General features: G+C 36.5%; 1 protein-coding gene across 1 annotated transcript in view; it reads left to right on the top strand.

Moving 5' to 3' along the window:
• Window positions 1–842: 842 nt before the first annotated feature.
• The window catches only part of LOC128647573 (catenin alpha-2), an 887,157-nt gene continuing 868,574 nt past the window's right edge, over window positions 843–19,425 (top strand). Inside the window, exons 1-2 of the mRNA XM_053700329.1 lie at window positions 843–857; window positions 958–1,038. Of these exons, the coding sequence (XP_053556304.1) occupies window positions 843–857; window positions 958–1,038 (96 nt within the window). The remainder of the gene's footprint in view (window positions 858–957; window positions 1,039–19,425) is intronic.

The following is a 19,425-nucleotide window of genomic DNA, read 5'->3' as shown; positions in this document are numbered from 1 at the left end:
TGAATAATCATAGGATGTTAAATAAATGTAAATGTTTCAAACGTACGGGTGAAAAAGTTCACTTGTAGCTTTACACTCACCTTTAGTGCTCTGGAGAGGCGTCTTCACAGAGCCTTTAGCGCAAGCCCTGGGAGCCGCTGCGCTAAGCCTCCTATTATCACGGCCAGGGCTCTGTGAACAAGAAGACAGAGGTACTGCAGCACACTAAAGGTAAGTACTTAAAGGGACATAATACTCATATGCTAAATCACTTGAAAGTGAAGCAGTATAACTGTAAAAGCTGACAGGAAAATATCACCTGAGCATCTCTATGTAAAAAAAGGAAGATATTTTACCTCAAAATGTCTTCAGCTCACCAGAGTAAGTGCTGTGTAAACAGTTATACTTCAGCTGCTGTCCAGCTTCAAGTTGAAAAAACAAAACAAAAACAATAGCCAATCAGCATCAGCATCAGCAGTGCTGAGGTAATGCTTTGCCTTCGCTGTGATCTCATGAGATTTCATAGAACTTACTTAACCTGAAAAGGAAAATAACATGACTGTGCCTGCACATTCCAGATGCACACTCCCTAGCTTGTCCTGAGATAAGCATCCTGATAGGCTGCTTAAAGTCTCTTTACAGTGGGGTGGGAATACAACTTTGCTCAATCACTTAAATGTGCTTCATCATTTGAGTATCATGTCCCTGTAACTGTTAAATATCGGGTGCTTTAATTTAGGTATGTGTTTTGTGGAAACAAAACGAATATCCCTGTTTGGACACTAATTTGAATTTGTGATGAAACCGAATGCACGTGTCTAAAACAAAGGAATTTTTTTTGAGTGTCTTGTATTTTAAATGTAATGTGTTTTCATCTTGTAACTATCACTGATGACCTATGCTTGCTTTTGACAGTTATTTTTTTTTAACTTGCATAATAACTAGTAACAATATATGTATATATTTTTTTTTCTTTAGAGCGGCAGAAAGGAAAAGGGGGATCCATTAAACATAGCAATTGATAAAATGACCAAGAAAACAAGAGATCTGCGAAGACAGGTACGCTTAAAATCTGTATATATAAGAGGCTCATTTAGAGTCCCCACACATAAATTGTATTATCCAAAATGAAATGTATTTATTTATTTCTTAACTCCTTAACGACCAGCGCCATACCCTGTAAGCTGGTCGTTATTTTACAAAAACATTGTAATAAAATATCACAATATTATTTCTATTTACAGAAATGCAGTGTGTTGAATAACTTGTGTAAATCTTTAAATAATTTTCTAAACTTTGTAATTATGATTAAAAACTTCAAAAGAAAAGAAAAAAATATATAATAGCCAGACCAAATAATAAATTTGGTTTCCTAAATACCAATTTACACTTTCTTGAGCTACATTAAAGCTTGGGTATATAAATACCTAAAAGCACATCTCCTTGCAAGAGATACGCATTTTCAAATTTGGTGAAGAAAAAAACAGCTTTTTCTCATTCTATTGTTATCTGTTTCTTTTTCTTTTTTGCCCTTTTAGTTGCTTCATCGACCCAAGTCCTGTATTATCACAGTGATTTGGCTTCACATAAAATTAACCCAATTGTCCAAAACCAATGGCTTAAGTTGCTCTTTGTGTTCACAAACAATAAAAATCCAAAAAGTGCTAGCAAACTTGTTACTGATTACTTTTAAACATAAATCTCCTGTATTTCCTCTGTTGGTCTGGAAAAAAGCTAACGCATTTCGTGCAATTATACATGAAAATCTAACCATGACAATATTTTTTAAAAAAATGTACATGCGGAATAAGTCACTAAAGGGAAAAAAAGAGTCAAGATATTCACATATTTTTATTTGATCTTTTTGAAAGTTATCACATTTTGTGAATGTTTATTTTTTACTTGGAAGGCTGCGTTAAAATGCATTTTTTCCTGTGCATGAATTGAGCACCAGTGATGTTGACAGAAACTGTATGCATGTTCAACCAAATTACCTCTGTTATCAAATGTACTTTGTTCTTATGTAGGTATATAGGGTGCACAGTTCTGAAGCACTGTATGTCAGCAGTTTTGCAAGAATACTTGAGCACTAGATACCAGCAGTGCTTGCGCAATGTAACATGTTAAAAGCAATCTTGCAAAACTGCTGACATATAGTGCTCCAGACATGTGCATGCTTCTGAGCCTACCTACCTGTTAAAGAAAATACATTGTTTACATTAAAAAAAAAGCATTTTTAATCACCCCTTTATGAACAGTTGCAATTCTACATAATCTAGGTGGTGCCAGTCCTATTGGCTTTATTGGCTGCTTGTCAAATTCTAACAAAAAATAATTTTTGAATAGGTAAATGGGGAAGATTAAAGGTAGGGAAAAAAAAGAAATAAATATTTAAATAATTTTAAATAGAAAAATGTAAACATGTGCATAAATCAAAAATTCAAAAGATTTATTTCCAATTTTTTTCAAATGTTTGGTTCTGCCGAATTTCATCCATGTGGGCATTTGTTTCGGATGAATATTGGATTTGGATGTGTTGCTTTTTATTGCAAATACAAGAGCCTATCTTTCAATGTTAACAAAACATACAACTCTCTGAATGAATTTGAGTCAATGACTACCTCACATAGCCACATAAGTGACACAACTGCATGTTCCAATATCTCTAGTAAAAGTGATTTAAATGTCTGAGCCTTCTCTAGTCTCCCACCTCCTTATGTTAGGTTAAGGCTTGATTAGACAAGCTTGTATGACTAAAATCCAACATTTTATACCTGACTGGCTGTCCCTAACTTCAGTCATTAGTAATACTATGGCCACATACTATGGCCACATTGGATTGACAAATGAAGGGTCAGAACCTACTTACATCAATACAAACAAGCAGATTAACCAAACAATATAAATCCTTCCTACTCCGGCACCTTTTTTGGTGCCAAACCTCATTAATGAATAAATCCATTTTGTTAAGCAATAATATGTTTTTCATCTGTTTCATCCAATAATGTATTCAGCTGTTCATGTATCGGATGACTTGACCAATCAGCAAAATTCAGATGAATAAAAATATATTTTACTCCTTGGACACATTTAACCCCTGAAAGCTGACACTTAATAAAACTGTAAAGCAATTTGGGTGACTTTACCATCACTTTACATAACTATTTTTTCATCATGTCTAATTTAACTTCACTAATTGCATTCCTCCATTCTGGTGGAAGAAGAGTCTTCTTAGTCATGTGTAAAACTTTTTAAAATGTTTACATTACGCTACTAAAAATGCTGGCACGATCTGCAAAGATTTTAGCAATTTACATAAAACTAAAAATCAGATTAACTACAATTGCAGACTTTCTGCTGCTTGCTAATTTTTATTTTTATGGCTCTTGGTATCAGGCTTCTTTTATTTTTATTTTTTTCTACATCTTCTTTTTTGTTGTCTCTGACAAAATGTATTTCTGCTAAATGTTTATCACAATGACATTGGCTTTTTATGATACACTTAAGTGCTTCTGAGGAAATGGAGAGTGTTTTAATTCCGCTGATTTACTCTGTCAGGCCTACAATAATTTCCTTACTGTCTAATTATCAGACTCTGCTTAATTTACTCTACACATAATGTTTGCTGATGCACATATGGCCCCATATTTCAAAGGGCTATACAAAAATAAAACAAGAAATGACCAAATGCCATATTTGCTATTATTCTGATGGGTCAGGTAGTCAAGCATTTATTTGCTGGGATTTGAAGCACTGCAATTATTTTTTTTTTTCAGTTAATGATAAACTATGTAGATCTGTTAAAAATGAAAAGAAAAAGTTTATATTTGTACTTTATTAAAGGTTATTATTTTAACGCCTTGGCTGCCTGTGAGGGTAGGGAGGTAGGGACATTACATATAAGAGATTCCAAGGGGTTGAAACCTTAGGCTGACATATACCAACTGCCGTGCAAATCTGTCTGCATCATTTTGCGGCGTATGAGCAGTGGATCCTGTTCGCCCGCTGCCTATAGGTACTATGACACACTCAAGTGAGTGTCTAATCCCCTTTTTTTGTGTGACTAGTCTTGCTAGAGAAGGGCCTGTCAATCACCCCAAGGGAAAGTGTTCAGGGAGATTTCTCTTTGCAAACTGGTGACTAGTGTAAGAAGCAGCAGTCATTGCGGGCAGCAAGCTTTCATGTGTGAGCCTGCCCGCAAGGGCTCGGAAGCAGATTACACTGCTAAGTACATGAAGTCCTTAGTATTCACCAGTATAGCCCTGGATTTTCTTTGAGTTTTACTGTTATTCCATCCAGCCAGTGATATACTGAACCTACCTATGTGTGGAATGCCCTGCAATAGAGCCCAACAATATAAAGGCTCAGACGAGAGTGCAACAAAATCTTTCATAGAATTCTGTAAAGACAAAGACAAATGTTACCTTGATAACTACATATCTTGCTAAGGGGGGAAGCCTACATTTCTGTATGTGAAGGCGAGACACCCACATAACTATATGATGCTTATTCAATATACTTTTGAAATTATTATTTTATTAAACACTATAAACATTTTAATGGAATTATGCAGTGGCGTATTTATGTTTTGTGCTGCCTTAAACACTCAAAATTCTGCTGCCCCCCCATCAAAGGTTTTAGACCTTTTTTCCACTTAATTTTTTTGGGGGTTATTGTGCATAATGTTTTTTTTTTGTTTTTTTTTTTTTTTAATAGCAATTAAAAGAAAATGGGCTAGCAAAACACACAGGTGGGTTGAATTGCATGCATCTCATAGAGAAGGGAGAATAAAGAAGGGGAGTGGAAAAAAGGGAGGGAAAGGAAAGCAGGAAGGGAGGGAGAGAGATAGAAGAGAAAAGTGGCGAGGGAAAGAAAGGAGTGAAAGAAGGGAGGGAGGGAGGGAGGGAAAGAAGGGAGTGAGTCGAGGGAGGGAGTTGAGGGAGGAAGGGAGGGAGCAAGGGAAAAAAGGCAGAGAGGAAGGGAGGGAAAGAAGAATACACTTTGAAACCATCACTGTCCTTTACATGCAACAATATACAGTAATTACCATCATTCAAGTAATGAACCTTTTTGAGTGTCTGTTTACTATTTACTCCATGGGTTCATGAATGCAGAGAAAGCTAGCTATTAGTAGCTAACATACATTAGCACTGAGAGTTTATGATTAGACATCACATGAATGCAGAGAAAGCTATTAGTAGCTAACATACATTAGCACTGAGAGTTTATGATTAGACATCACATGAATGCAGAGAAAGCTAGCTATTAGTAACTAACATACATTAGCGCTGAGAGTTTATAATTAGACATCACATGAATGCAGAGAAAGCTAGCTATTAGTAGCTAACATACATTAGCATTGAGAGTTTATGATTAGACATCACATGAATGCAGAGAAAGCTAGCTATTAGTAGCTAACATACATTAGCACTGAGAGTTTATGATTAGACATCACATGAATGCAGAGAAAGCTAGCTATTAGTAACTAACATACATTAGCGCTGAGAGTTTATAATTAGATATCACATGAATGCAGAGAAAGCTAGCTATTAGTAGCTAACATACATTAGCATTGAGAGTTTATGATTAGACATCACAAGCTGATCTAAGCAGTGTACAGACGCATCCAGTCGGTTAGCTGCTAAGACCTGCAATAAGCACTGCACTCGCAGACCCACCACGGCCGATAAGGGAAGGCAGCATATTGGCACAAGGTCTTCTCCACCAGCCTCACCTTGTAAGCATATCCCCGGTCAAGTTTCTCAACTAGAATGTTTTCACTGCAAAAATGCCGGTGGCTCTAAATGAAGCAACGCTTTAAAAGAGCACTGCCTGCAAAGAGTGACCTTAATTAGCGCATGTGCTTTGTCTTCTCTGTAAAAGCCTTCAGTTTATCGCTCACTGTACTGTGTGCTGGCTTTTAGAGAGAGGATAGGGCAGATGTGCTGCCACTCCCAAATCTGCTGCACTAGGCACCGGCCTTTTTGACCTAGGCCATAATACGCCCCTGGAATTATGCATAGAAACTTGTAATAATAGTATGCATCAAAATTTGTTTTAAAAGACTTAAGCAAAATGCAAATATTTACATTAAAGAAACGTAAAACCCAAACTGTTTCTGTAATGATTCTATAAAACATACAATTTTAAACAACTTTCCAATTTACTTCTATTATGAAATTTGCTTCAATATCTTGGTATCTTTATTTGAAAGCAGGAATGTAAGCTTAGGAGCCTTTCCATTTTTGGTTAAGAACCAGGGTAGCACTTGCTGATTGGTGGCTAAATGTAGCCACCAATCAGAAAGCACTACCCATGGTGCTGAACCAAAAATGAGCTGCTCCTAAGCTTACATTCCTGCTTTAAAAAATAAAGATACCAAGAGAATGAAGAAAAACTGATAATAGGAGTAAACTAAAACGTTGCTTAAAATTGCAAGCTCTACCTGAATCATGAAAGAAAAGGGGCCAATGGCACTTAATGTACCTGTTTCCGTGCGAGCCTTCAGGAATTAAAAAACAGCGGTCTTAAGACCGCTGCTCCTTAAAGGATTACTTTCTGTTATAATTTTTAAGCTAAACAACTAACATATTAAAGTTAATAAACATTAATTAAAACCTACTGACCTATATTTTCTCAAAAACCAAGTTTCATAATGTTCTAAAAGTTATATCTTTTATTTGCCGATGATGTCACGTTATCCTGCCCACTATTTTCAGCACTGCATGTTCAAAATACTTAAACCAATAACTTTGTGTTTAAAGCGCCATTTTGAAACCTAGGTATTGTAAACGGATTGGTGCAGAGTAAAGGATACCCACAGAGTGGGTTTGGAAAACAATTAAATTTGCAGACAAGATTTCTGATATACGGTAGAGATATGTTAATGAAATGCTATTGATAAAAAGCGTATTTGGGGTAGTTAGTTAGTAACAGGCATAGAAAATATTTACTTACAGTGGACCTTTAACTAGTCCGCAGCCTCTAAGGTGGCGAACAGCAATCAACCCGATCGGAGTTGATTGACACCCCCTAATAGCGGCCTATTGGCCACAAATCTGCAGGGGGCGGCATTGCACACGCAGTTCACCAGAACTGCTTGTGCAATGTTAAATGCAGACAGCATGTCCGTCCGACTGTTGGTAAATCGGCCCCCATATGTTCAGTTGCTTCAGTAAGGCACTAAAACTTTCCACTTTACTCCACACCCTATATGATAGCAAATATAGGAAATATATAAGCATGCTTTATTGGAAAAAAGATATGGAGGCAAGCCAATGTGGTCATGTATTACAAGTGGAGTACTAAATATCGCTGTCACGAAAGCAATATTAGCGCTCCACTGAGTAATTCCAGTGCACGCTAATGAGTTTTTAGTAAAATGCTTCTGTTAAAAAAATACTGAAACATCATTTAAAATGACCTTATTTATATGGAGATGTATATTAAAAAAAAATCTATATATATATTTTAATGGAGATACATCTGGTGAAAGAGATGGGGCGAAAGAAAAAGTATAGTTCAGTAAATGCAGAGCTTTACAGTTTTCAGCCTGAGAAATGAAAGCATTTCTCAAAAATATATAATACCGCACTACAAAATTTGGTCAATTCATCTGATGTCTTACAGTTTTTTTGAATTCCTCCAGTAATGTATTTGCACCGTGACCAAAGAAATGTTCTGCACAGCGTGGTATTAATATTGTAGAAGCTGTCACATTTGAACTTTCCAATTTCTTTGCTGCAGTGTTTAAGGGGAAAAAAGAAGAAAATGGTGAAAGTAAATCAAATAAATCAATAAAATTTGATCCTTATTTTCAGCTATTTACTTTTTTTATCTATTCATTTGACCATCCTCCGCAATACTATATAAGATACCCAAAAGCTGAAACTAAATGCCAACACAAAAAAAGTCTAAAAGAGAAATTGTCTACCATATATGTAGAAGTCTAGCGTTTCTACTAGGTTTGCCTGAAAGCAGTTAAAGCGCTTAAAGTTTAAGAGCCAAATTACAAGTGGATCACTAAATATCGCTTTCATGAAAGCGATATTTGTGCTTCACTGGGTAATACCAGCACACGCTAATGTTGCTGGGAAGCATTGCGCTCACGAGAGAGCGCTTCCATAGGCTCCTATGGGATCCTCGTTCTGATGCCGTTGGAGAAAACCTAAGCGCAGAGAAAAGGGTAAGTAACACAGCGATGGCAGCAAATATAAATGTATATGATTATATACATATATATTTATGTGTCAATATGTGTATATACACACATTAACACACACGCACATATATATATAGTACTCCACTTGTATATATATATACAACCATATAAATATGTATTTACTGGGAACACACAGTTCCCATAGAACACAATGTAAAGGCACTTTTCAGTACCCATTTTTTTTAACACCCCACCTCCACCAACTTTACCCTAAAATATTACCTAGTGCAGTTATTTAAAAAAAAATAAAAAATAAAGATGCTGCTATCTTTATTTTTTAATTAGATACACTACACTGTATTTTCGGGGCATTTGGGGCACATTTATAAAATTAAACAGAGATCTGATCTCTGGTTAATTTTATCAGTGCTAATTGCTACCTTGAGTTCATGGTGGCAATAGCCAGCCACTTGTAATAGCTGCTTAATTATTGCACACCCGTTAATGGGCAAAGTTACCCGTTTGCGGGTGTGGGATAATTTAGTGCTCCACTTGTAATCTAGCCCCATTCTGATACTAATACAGCAATATCAATTGCATACTTCCAACTAATGCCTATTGGCTTACTTCCTGACAAGAAAATGTTGGTTAGTTTTTGACAGCGACAGGCATTATTCTAACAACCAAGAAAATAATACATTTTGAAGTGCACTTTTTAGAGGCAATTTTTTTACAATGTCCCTTTAATTGAAGCCTGCAGATAAAGACTGAATGCAGAGGATTCTGCTCTCTCCGGAACCGTGTTTATTCTTGTGAAAGTTTAACACACTATGATCTGGGTGTGCTGAACAGTCACAAGAATAAATGCAGCTCCAGAAAGAGCCGAATACCATGAGTGTCCAACTTCTTCCGCATTCGGGGCCTTACGAAGGAATCAAATTCACACCCCTACTTCATAGTTAGTTGTTTTTTGGCAGGAAAATAAGAAAAGACCTCATGAAACCACTTAAAGTGAAGGTAAAGTTATCATGTAACGATGTTTGCAAATGTAAATAGTAAAAAAAATAAGGGTAGTTTAATTCATCAATTTTGTTAGAACGCAATATTTACCAATTTATCAGCGTTTTTAATCTTTAAACTACTCGTTCTGCAATCTGCCCGTTTTTCTTTTTTTTTTTTCATAGCCAGGTCACGTTTTTCTAGTACCCAATCATATGTCTGGCCGTTAGGCGGCCGTCATTTTACGTCACTTCATTAGTATTAATAGTGCGCATGCGTTACCTACACATCCTGTATCTTGGAAGCCGTGCTCGTGATAGTTTTTATTTGCGCAGGCGTAATTAGAGATGACGGCGTGATGTGCGCATGCGCAAGCCTTCAGATTATCGCAAACGCGCATTTGCAATACGTATAGAGCGGGTGAGAACGCTCTATACGTAATACTGAAAGAAACCAGGAACTAGATGGAGGGAGGAGCTATAAGCGCCCAAACACGGTGATAAAAAGTATTTATTTTATATTTCTATGTATACATGTATGGGTTAAAAACTTAGCGATCTTGGTATATATCAACTAAATAACATAATACTTCTTTCAATTGCGCAAAACTTTACCTTCACTTTAATCTTTAGGATCATAGAATGCTGCAGTGCCTAATATAGCAAAAAACAACTGTGAAAACTGATAAAAGAAAATTGCTTAGGTACTGCAAGATTAGGATTTAGAGTAGTACAAGTCTCAGTAAACCCAGGTGCCTCAAAAGAAGGGTGTTCTAGGGTCCTGAACATAGGCAGAAAACATTACATGGGGCCGATTTATCATCGGTCTGTCCGACATGATCCGCTCAGTGGATCATGTCCGACAGACATTGATGAATGCCGACAGCATACGCTGTTGGTATTTATCATTGCACAAGCAGTTCTTGTGAATAGCTTGTGCAATGCCGCCCCCTGCAGATTCTGGCCGCTAGCAGCGGGTGTCAATCAGCCTGATTGTATACGATTGGGCAGATTGATGTCCGCAGCCTCGGAGCAGACGGACCAGTTATAGAGCAGCGGTCTTAAGAAACAGGGGCACCAAGCTCCATCTGGAGCTTGTTAATTCGGCCCCTATAATAAGTTGTCGATATTGGAGATAAGGGGGGCATATGACCCTTCAATTGACCCTGCTAAATATCACATGGTTAATGTGAAAATGTCAGTATTTTAACAGAATAGAAAACCAGTTCAAAACGCCATAAGACTATCTTTATCTAAGTTTCAGTTTCTTAGCTAATCCATGCACACTTATGAAATCGTACAGTATAGAGTATAGAGTTTTTTTTTCTCTGGGGTAGATCAGGGTGTTGGAGGAATACAATAAAATACAATAGAATGCAGCGGCACTAGAGTACAGTTAAGTGTAGACTTAGCAACAGAAAACAAGATGGCAGACTAATCTGAGCTCACTTTATACATAAACTCAGGATTTTAGGATGACACCGGAATACAGGATGGCAGATTATGATCAGATGTAGTTGCCAAAGGAACACAGAATAGCAGACTTTGCTTAAAGGGACATGAAACCCAAACATTTTTCTTTCATGATTTAGAAAGAGCATGCAATTTTTAAACAATTTTCCAATTTACTTCTATTATCTCATTTGCAAAATTCTCTTGATATTCTTTGTTGAAAAGCATATATAAATAGGCGCAGTGGCTGCACATAGATGCCTTGTGTGATTAGATTACCCATATGCATTGCTATTTCTTAACCAAGGATATCTAAAGAAGGAAGGAAATTATATAATAGAAGTAAATTGGAATTATTCTCTATCTGAATAATGAAATAAATATTTTGTGTTTCATGTCCCTTTAAGCTGCAGCTGGTACTGAAAGTCAGTATCATAGGAAGGAGGATTGTGGTTTTAAATGGTACAGAAACACAGATACACAGGAAGCAGACTATGATAAAATTATAACGGTACAGGAAAACCTGAATACAGAAAGACAAATTGTGGCAATGCTACAGCTGGTACAAGAATATATGCAAACAAGAATGGAGATTGTGCTGAAGCTTTCACATTTGAATGTTTATAATTAGATTGAATGACAACATTTAAAATTTAGAATGTAACATTTGATATAACAAATACTATTCAGAAGTTCAATAGTTGACTTGGTAGGGAATTTAGTAAATTGATACATAATAGATACAGATATATACATTTGAATGTTTCTATTTTGAATATTGCATAATTTGAATATTACATTTAAAGAAAACATTAGCAATACTATTACATTAAACGAATGTTAGAATGTTGAACAAACATTCAAAATTTGAAACGAACAAACGAATGGTTAAAATTCGTTTCATTTTTCGAATGCTGTGAAACATTCACCCATCCCTACAGCTGATACAGGAACACACGAACACAGAAAGGCAGATTTTGCTTAAAGGGACAGTCAAGTCCCAAAAAAACTTTCATGATTTAAATAGGGTATGTAATTTTTTTTTAAATCTTTTATTTATGACCAATAGAGAATATAATCTGTAGGAAATAATAACATCAAAACATAACATTCTTCCACCACGCAGGGCTCAGCAACAAGTTAAACAGTCACAGAATGTCTCCACCTCGCAGGGCGTATAGCTAAATTCTAGATCACAAATAACATAATTCTCTGTTAAATCTGCATACAATGTATCTGCATAAAATAAGAACAAATATAAGTATACTTTAGTCATTGGCCCATATTTATCAAGCTCCATACGAAGCTTGAAGGGCCGTGTTTCTGGCGAGTCTTCAGACTCGCTAGAAATGGCAGTTATGAAGCAGCGGTCACAAAGACCGCTGCTCCATAACCTGTCCGCCTGCTCTGAGCAGGCGGACAGGAATCGCCGGAAATCAACCCGATCAAGTACGATCAGGTTGATTGACACCCTTCTGCTGGCGGCCAATTGGCCGCGAGTCTGAAGGGGGCGGCGTTGCACCAGCAGCTCTTGTGAGCTGCTGGTGCAATGCTGAATACTGAATACGGCGAGCATATTGCTCGCCGTATTCAACGAGGTCTGGCGGAGCTGATCCGCAGTGTCGGATCAGGTCCGCCAGACCTTGATAAATAGAGCCCATTATCTCATAATCTATTGGGTTTTTTATCTTTTAAGGAGAAAGGAAAAAACAAACAAAAAAAACACAAGGGAAAAAAAGTGAATTAAGGACAAGAGAAAGTAATGAGATAATGAAAGATGGGTAAGGTAGTTCACCATATTCCCAGCAACACCAACTCTGTATTTCTAAATGGGTAGATCAGATAATCTATCTCATTATGAGAAAGAGTTTTAATAAACACTGACCATTTCTTAAAAAAAACACCCAATGTCACATTCATCATTCAGGTTAGTGTCTATTTGTTCTAATATACATTGTTTCTTCAAGTAGTTTTTAATCTCTAGTATATTGGGGATCTCTTTCCCTTTCCATTTTCTAAAGATTAGGTACCTAGCTGCTAGGATAATCATACTGATAATTTTGTCATTTGATTGAAGTTTCTTTGAATCCTTCCATAGGAAGACAACATTCCGTACTGATAATGTCAGAGGAGAGAGCTTCAGCCCCTTATTGATCCAGTATTCTAGTTTCAACCAAAATTGCCTGATTTTTGAGCAGTCCCAAATCATATGTATAAGGTTAGCTTAGGGGAAAGAGCATTTTGGACATTTGTTAAAGTTAAGATTCCCACACCTAGAACCTTTTTCAGGAGTATAGTAAGTCTTATATAATAATTTTATGTGAGATTCCCTCCATGTTGTAGATAAAGTAACTTGCATGGTTTTTGAGATAGAAACCTGAACAGACCTAGCATTGATATTACTCTGAGGTATCAATATATTCCAGTCTGAGGAGATCTTCTCTAAGTTAGATGCACCCTTGAGGGAACTTAGTGCTTGGTAACATTGGGAAATTGACATATGTCCATTTTTAACCATAACAAACCAATTCTCCAGATTTCCCAGTGACCAATTCCAACCAAAATCCTCAGTTAATTTAAGAATGTAATGCCTTGCTTGTAAATAGACAAAAAATTCCTTGTTGGTGAGGTTAAATTCTCCGTTGAGAGTTTTCAAAGGATTTAACACACTGTCTATCATTATCTATTAGATGAGAAACAATATTGAGGCCCAAGTTGTGCCATCTTTGAAAAGGAGCTGATTGCATACCCGCTTGAAATACGGGGTTCCCCAGGAGTGGTAGATAATTGGATATGTTGTAATCCACATCTAAAAAATCCTCCACCATGCCTGTACTGGGTTAAATATTGATTTGAGTCTCTTCATTACGTTGGGTATTGATTTAGGATTGCAATGAATTAAAGCTATTGGAAGAAATGGATAGGTTACATTTTGTTCTAACTCATTATCTGTAAAATAATCCTGAGTGAAGATCCAATCCACCACTATACGTGCAAGGAAAGCCAGATTATACAGACGCAGATCTGGCAATACAAATCCCCCAAATTTTTTAGGTAAAGAAAGTTTAAGCAAAGAAACCCTGGGTTTTTTATTCTGCCATATAAAGCTTCTCAATGCAGTATTAAACTTCCTAATATCCTTCCCTTTAAGAATTATAGGAATATTCTGGAGGACATATAATAATTTTGGGAGAAGTATCATTTTAAACAAAGCAATACGGCCTGAGATAGAGAGTGGGAGGTTTGGCCAAGTTTTTAAATTTTCTTGGATTTTCGCAAATACTGGAAGAACGTTGAGAGCAATTATCAGGATTAAAAGAGATAATAATACCAAGGTATCTAAAAGAGTTGGAGACAATTTTAAAGGGTATATTTATTAGAGACTCCTTATTTTTCCTGATCCAAAGTAGCTTGGACTTTGAGGCATTAACCCTATATCCTGAAAAGGACCCAAATTGATCAATAATTGATAAAATCTTTGGTATATTAGTTCTGGAATTTTCTAAGTAAAGAAGAATATTGTCCACATATAAAGCTATTTTAAGCTCCTTCTTGCCTATTTTTATACCTTCCAATTGTTGCCTAATCAGAATTGCCAAAGGTTCAATAGAAATATCAAAGAGGAGGGGGGAGAGAGGGCATCCCTGACGTGTTCCTCTTTCCAGCCTTATTTCAGAGGATACTAGATTATTGTGTGTGGTTTGTTGTACAGATTTTCAATACATTTAAGAAATTTGTTTTTCAGACCAAACTGAGATAATGAAAATAAAAGATGATCGCAGTGAACTGAATCAAAATCCTTTTCGGTGTCTATTAAAATAATTGCTAAATCAGGGGTGCCATCTTTCCCCTCCGGGTCCGAGCCCCCCAGAGTCTTGAAGTAATCAATAGTTATCAACACTTCTCTTATTTTAGCTGAGGAGTTTCGCTTATAGAGAAACCCAGCTTGATCTTTGTGTATAATATTAGAAAGAAGAGGTTGTAGCCCTTTTGCTAGGATGTAAGTGAATATCTTATAGTCGGAGCTCAGTAAAGCTGCAGGTCTATATGACTCTTTTTTACTGGGGTCCTTCCCCTGTTTGAGGATTAAGGTAGTAAGTGAAGCAGTGAAGTAGGGAGAGACCAAACTATCAATATACATATAATTAAATAGCTTGCTTAAGTGTGGTGCAATAAGTGGGGAGAGAATCTTATAAAATTCGTTGGGTAAAGCAGCTGGTCCGTGGGCTTTATTTGATGAAAGGTCTTGAATTGCTCTCGTAATTTCTATCTCAGAAATAGGGGAGTAAATGTATTCAATTAATTCAGATGTAAGAGTCGGATAGGTAATTTTACCCCAAAAATCATCACGCTGAAAGTTATTTGAGTCTTTCAAGGAGTACAACTCTTAGTAATAAGCTGAGAAAGTGTTTAAAATATCTCCTGAATCTTTAAGAACATTTCCTTCATTTTGAAGTATATCAATCCATGTCGATCTTTTATCTCTTTTTACCAAATTTGCCAGAAGTTTCTCTGCCTTATTACCATATCTATAAAGTTTAGCTTGGAATTTTAGATCTTTCTGTGTTGACACACATACCAAGAAGGTATCTCTCTCTTTTTTCGCTCTTGTGTATCTAAGCCAACTCTCAGATGTTCTTTCTAATAAATAATTATTATACGAGTTAGTTATCGATCTTAATACTTCTTTCTCTCTCATCCTAAGCTTTTTTGTCAGGCTGGTGTTATAGGCTATAATCTCCCCCCTGAGAACCGCTTTTGCAGCTTTCAAAAAAAAAAGCTGGACGATTTATATATTCATGATTGAAACAAACATATTCTTTATTGATTTAAGCCAATTTTTGAATTTCAGGTTTGCTGAAAGAAATAAGGGAAAATGGAAATGAGAAGTTTTAGGTTCAAGATCATTAAGCTGAAATTCAAGATAAATAGGGCCATGGTCCGATACATAAATGGGTGATATTCCTGCTTTGACTTGCCATTTGCAGAGCCTTTCATCTAAAAGGAATAAATCAATTCTGGAAAGTGTTTTGTGTACTTTAAACAGGGGAAATCTTTTACATCAGGATTTTGCACTCTCCATATGTCTCTTCTATAAGACTCTGGGAAATATTTTTAATCATCATGGTCTCTAAGTTATCTTTCTTACTTTTTTTTAATTTATTTTTTTAATTATTTTTTTATTGAGGAGTTCAAAACATATACAAAGTGAAAAGACTAACATTCTGAAAGCATATTTAGTACAAAATAAAAGGCTATAACTCTATGAAATATAAATTGACAGCAAAAATATCACATTGGTGAACATGTAAGAAAAATACAGAGATCTGATCAAAGATGTAGCAATACCAACTGAAGGATGTGCTGTATGGATAAGTTTTTCCAATAAAGATACAGGGAAGAGTATTTTAGAATACTGTTAAGTCTACCAGAGAAGGACCTCATTTTATACATTATAAATTGGGTAATGGTAACTACTGCTCAGATATGTTAAAAGCTAAATGAAAGATGACTCTTATAGAAATAAAAGATAACTCGTATGGGCACTGTAAAGCTAAATAATAAATATCAAATTCCATAAAGGCTTTTAAGTATATGTATGGGGAGCATAGTTATTGAGTAGTGAATAAGTTAAAGGAGTACAGCAGGCAACAGCTGCTTAAAGGGGGTCGGGGAAGTGTTTTAGATGTATTAAATATAGCTTAAAATCGAATGTTGATGGAGGAGGTAGAAAAATGTTAGCGGAGGATATATATCACCTGAAGGAGAGAGTAGAATATAGGGGGGTAGAGGAGGCAGTAAGATTATGATTTGTGAAGGGAAATGACTACGGGTGTATGTGGTTTTTCAGCTGAACAAAGGTCATGCATATGAAGATCTCTAGAGGGGTAGACTGGGATATAAGTGAGTCCAGATAAAATATGTGTAATATCAAAGGGCAGACTTTGAAGTTGGCAGGCATGAGATAGGTTGCTGTTAGAGAGGGCTGTGAAATATAGTGTGACATGAGGATATATCAGTAAATCACCCATACAACCGGATGCGCTTGCAATAGTTATAGAATACTATAAGACATATAGTTGGGAATGAGTAGGTCTCAGAATATAGTGGTATTAATACAACTAATGAGCTTGTGACATTTTTACACACATATAAAACACATAAGATGTATCAAAAAAAGTTCTTACAAATAATCAACTTCATTTAAGGTCTAGTGGTGGCTTTAACTACAAATAGGTCCTGGAAAGGTAATATATAAACCATATTTCCATATGATCTAGGGCGGATTAGGAGGGGCTTAGCTAGGGTTAAGGGGAGATAAAAGAAAAATATACATTACTAAAGCAGCGAGTAACATATATGCTAAATACAAATAACAGCTATGAACTCACAGTCTATATAAGAGTTTCTATAAAGGCAGTCTAGATTATAAATACCTGCTGAGTGTATTTTGTACATCTACAAAATGTAACTAAATATCTGTTAGTACAGGGGGCATTATTACTCTATCTGAGTGCCTTAATATTGTTAAGGGGAATGGTAATCATAGGAAGACAATAAGTAGCTCTGCGCATGGGGAATTTCGCTAGAGCAATGTGTGAACTGTATTTTCCTTTAGGCTTTAAATAAATTAGGTCAACCTGAAAGTTAAGCTGCCAATGAAAACAAACATTGCAAAAATAGGGTATAGGATCAGTGCTGAGACCAAAGACTTAAGTACAGCCCATGAGACAATGTGATGTACTACATACCCCACAATGTCATTGAATACTAATAAACCTTGTAATATAAATTGCCTAAAAGAGAAAAAAAATGGAACAAGTTAATAAGCCTATGCTGCGACTTAGCGCTCTACATAATATGGAGGAAGTTAGCTGGGTCATGTAGGGATCCTCTCTAACCTACTCCTGACCTACAGACAGTCTGCATGCCACAATCTTTATCCGAGGTGTCATATGAGACAAGAACAAAGTCTCGAGGCCGTAACACATATAAGCCATTCAGTTACCCAGTCTCCACTCTCCACAGTATTCTCAAGCCAAAGAACAGCAGGCTCCATGATTCGTCTGTGGGAGTCGGCCGCACCTGTAGGTTCTGCTGGTTACCGGAACGGAGGTGCCTCACCCTAACGTCAGTGTCCATCTGACTCTTCGCCGGTATGCTGTCTGTGTCTAGTAGTAAGCCATCAGTGCAGAACCGAATTGCAGGGCCGTCTTCAGCGCCTTCTGAAGCTTTAACAGGCTCCTCTGTCACGGACATAGAGAGCTGTTTTATAGGAGGTGCCCTCTCTTCCGGCTCTGCAATACTGGCTCCTGAGCTTGTAAGATGACTATTTTTGGCTCGTGGGGACATGTTGTTGATGATGTTTGTAAGGTTAATAAACCTCCTTGTAGCTTTGTGCTCCAATTCCTTCAACATAATAAGTATGGTCGAATGAGACTCCTCCATCATGTGAAGTTATAAAAGTAGCTTGACCCGGCTAGCTGGAAACAAAACTGGGGGGGGGGGGTGGGGGGGGGGTGATAGCAGATTGACTTAGGCCTAAAAGTTGGGCCAGATCTTGTGATGATAGGTATATGAAGATAATAATATCAGTCGACTCCAAATCTTCTCCTCAATTAATATTTGAGGTTAGATTGCAGACTGGGCAATTAACATAGATTTTTTGCAATTAGCATAGGAGCCCCTGAGTTTAGCATCCGATCATGGCCGTGACTTGGACACGCCCCCCATCTCTTTTACTTTTAACGTACCTAGGATTCTGTCTTAACCTATCTAAAGGGTATTGTGTGCCATATTAAAGGGACACTGAACCCAAACATTTTCTTTTGTGATTCATTTTAAGCAACTTTCTAATTTACTCCTATTATCAAATTTTCTTTATTCTCTTGGTATCTTTATTTGAAATGCAAGAATCTAAGTTTAGATGCCGGCCCATTTTGGTGAACAACCTGGGTTGTCCTTGATGATTGGTGGAAAAAATCCATCCACCAATCAAAAAGTGCTGTCCAGAGTTCTTAACCCAAAAAAGCTTAGATGGCTTTTATTTCAAATAAAGATAGCAAGAGAACGAAGAAAAAATGATAATAGGAGTAAATTCGAAAGTTGCTTAAAATTGCATGCTCTATCTGAATCACAAAAGAAAAAAATTGGGTTCAGTGTCCCTTTAAGGTCTCCCCCAACTATCAAATAACCTTCTGAAAATAGCAACATTTTTGATTGCAAGGTGTCCCAGAATACAGGATCAAAAACATTAGGTGCATAAACATTGCATAGTATGTATAGAGACTTAGCTATTTTGATTTTTCGCATTAAATATCTTCCCTCTGTGTCCAAATTTATATGTAGAACCTCAAAATCAGTAATTTTCCCTATCAGTATAGCAACACCTATTTTCCTCTCTACACTTGGGGAGGCGAAAACTTCCCTAAACCATGAAGATTTTAGTTTTAAAACCTCCTCCAGTTTTAAATGAGTTTCCTGAAGGAAAGCTATGTCAGTATTCATTTTTCTCAAGTGGAATATAATTGTCTTCCGTTTGATAGGGGAGCTGATGCCACCAATATTCCAAGAGACTATCCAAAACCTGTCTAACTTATCCATCTTTCAAAAAAATAAAGAAGGGGAAAGAAAAATGGGGGAGAACCCATGGGGACCCCATGCCCTCCCTCGACACACCCTCTGAGCCCAACTTAGAACAATTGTATCTCTTGAAGAACCCAGATACCTCAAAACAATAATTATATTCAGACATCTTCTTCTTAAAATATATTTTTAACTCTCAGAAATTCTACTGCCTCTTTGAGTTTATAAAAAAAAATAGTTTTGGCCATT

This window comes from Bombina bombina, chromosome 2 (assembly GCF_027579735.1).
Source record: "Bombina bombina isolate aBomBom1 chromosome 2, aBomBom1.pri, whole genome shotgun sequence".
Lineage (NCBI taxonomy): Eukaryota > Metazoa > Chordata > Amphibia > Anura > Bombinatoridae > Bombina > Bombina bombina.
The sequence above is the reverse complement of the archived record's forward strand: the minus strand, read 5'-3'. Positions and strand labels throughout refer to the sequence as shown.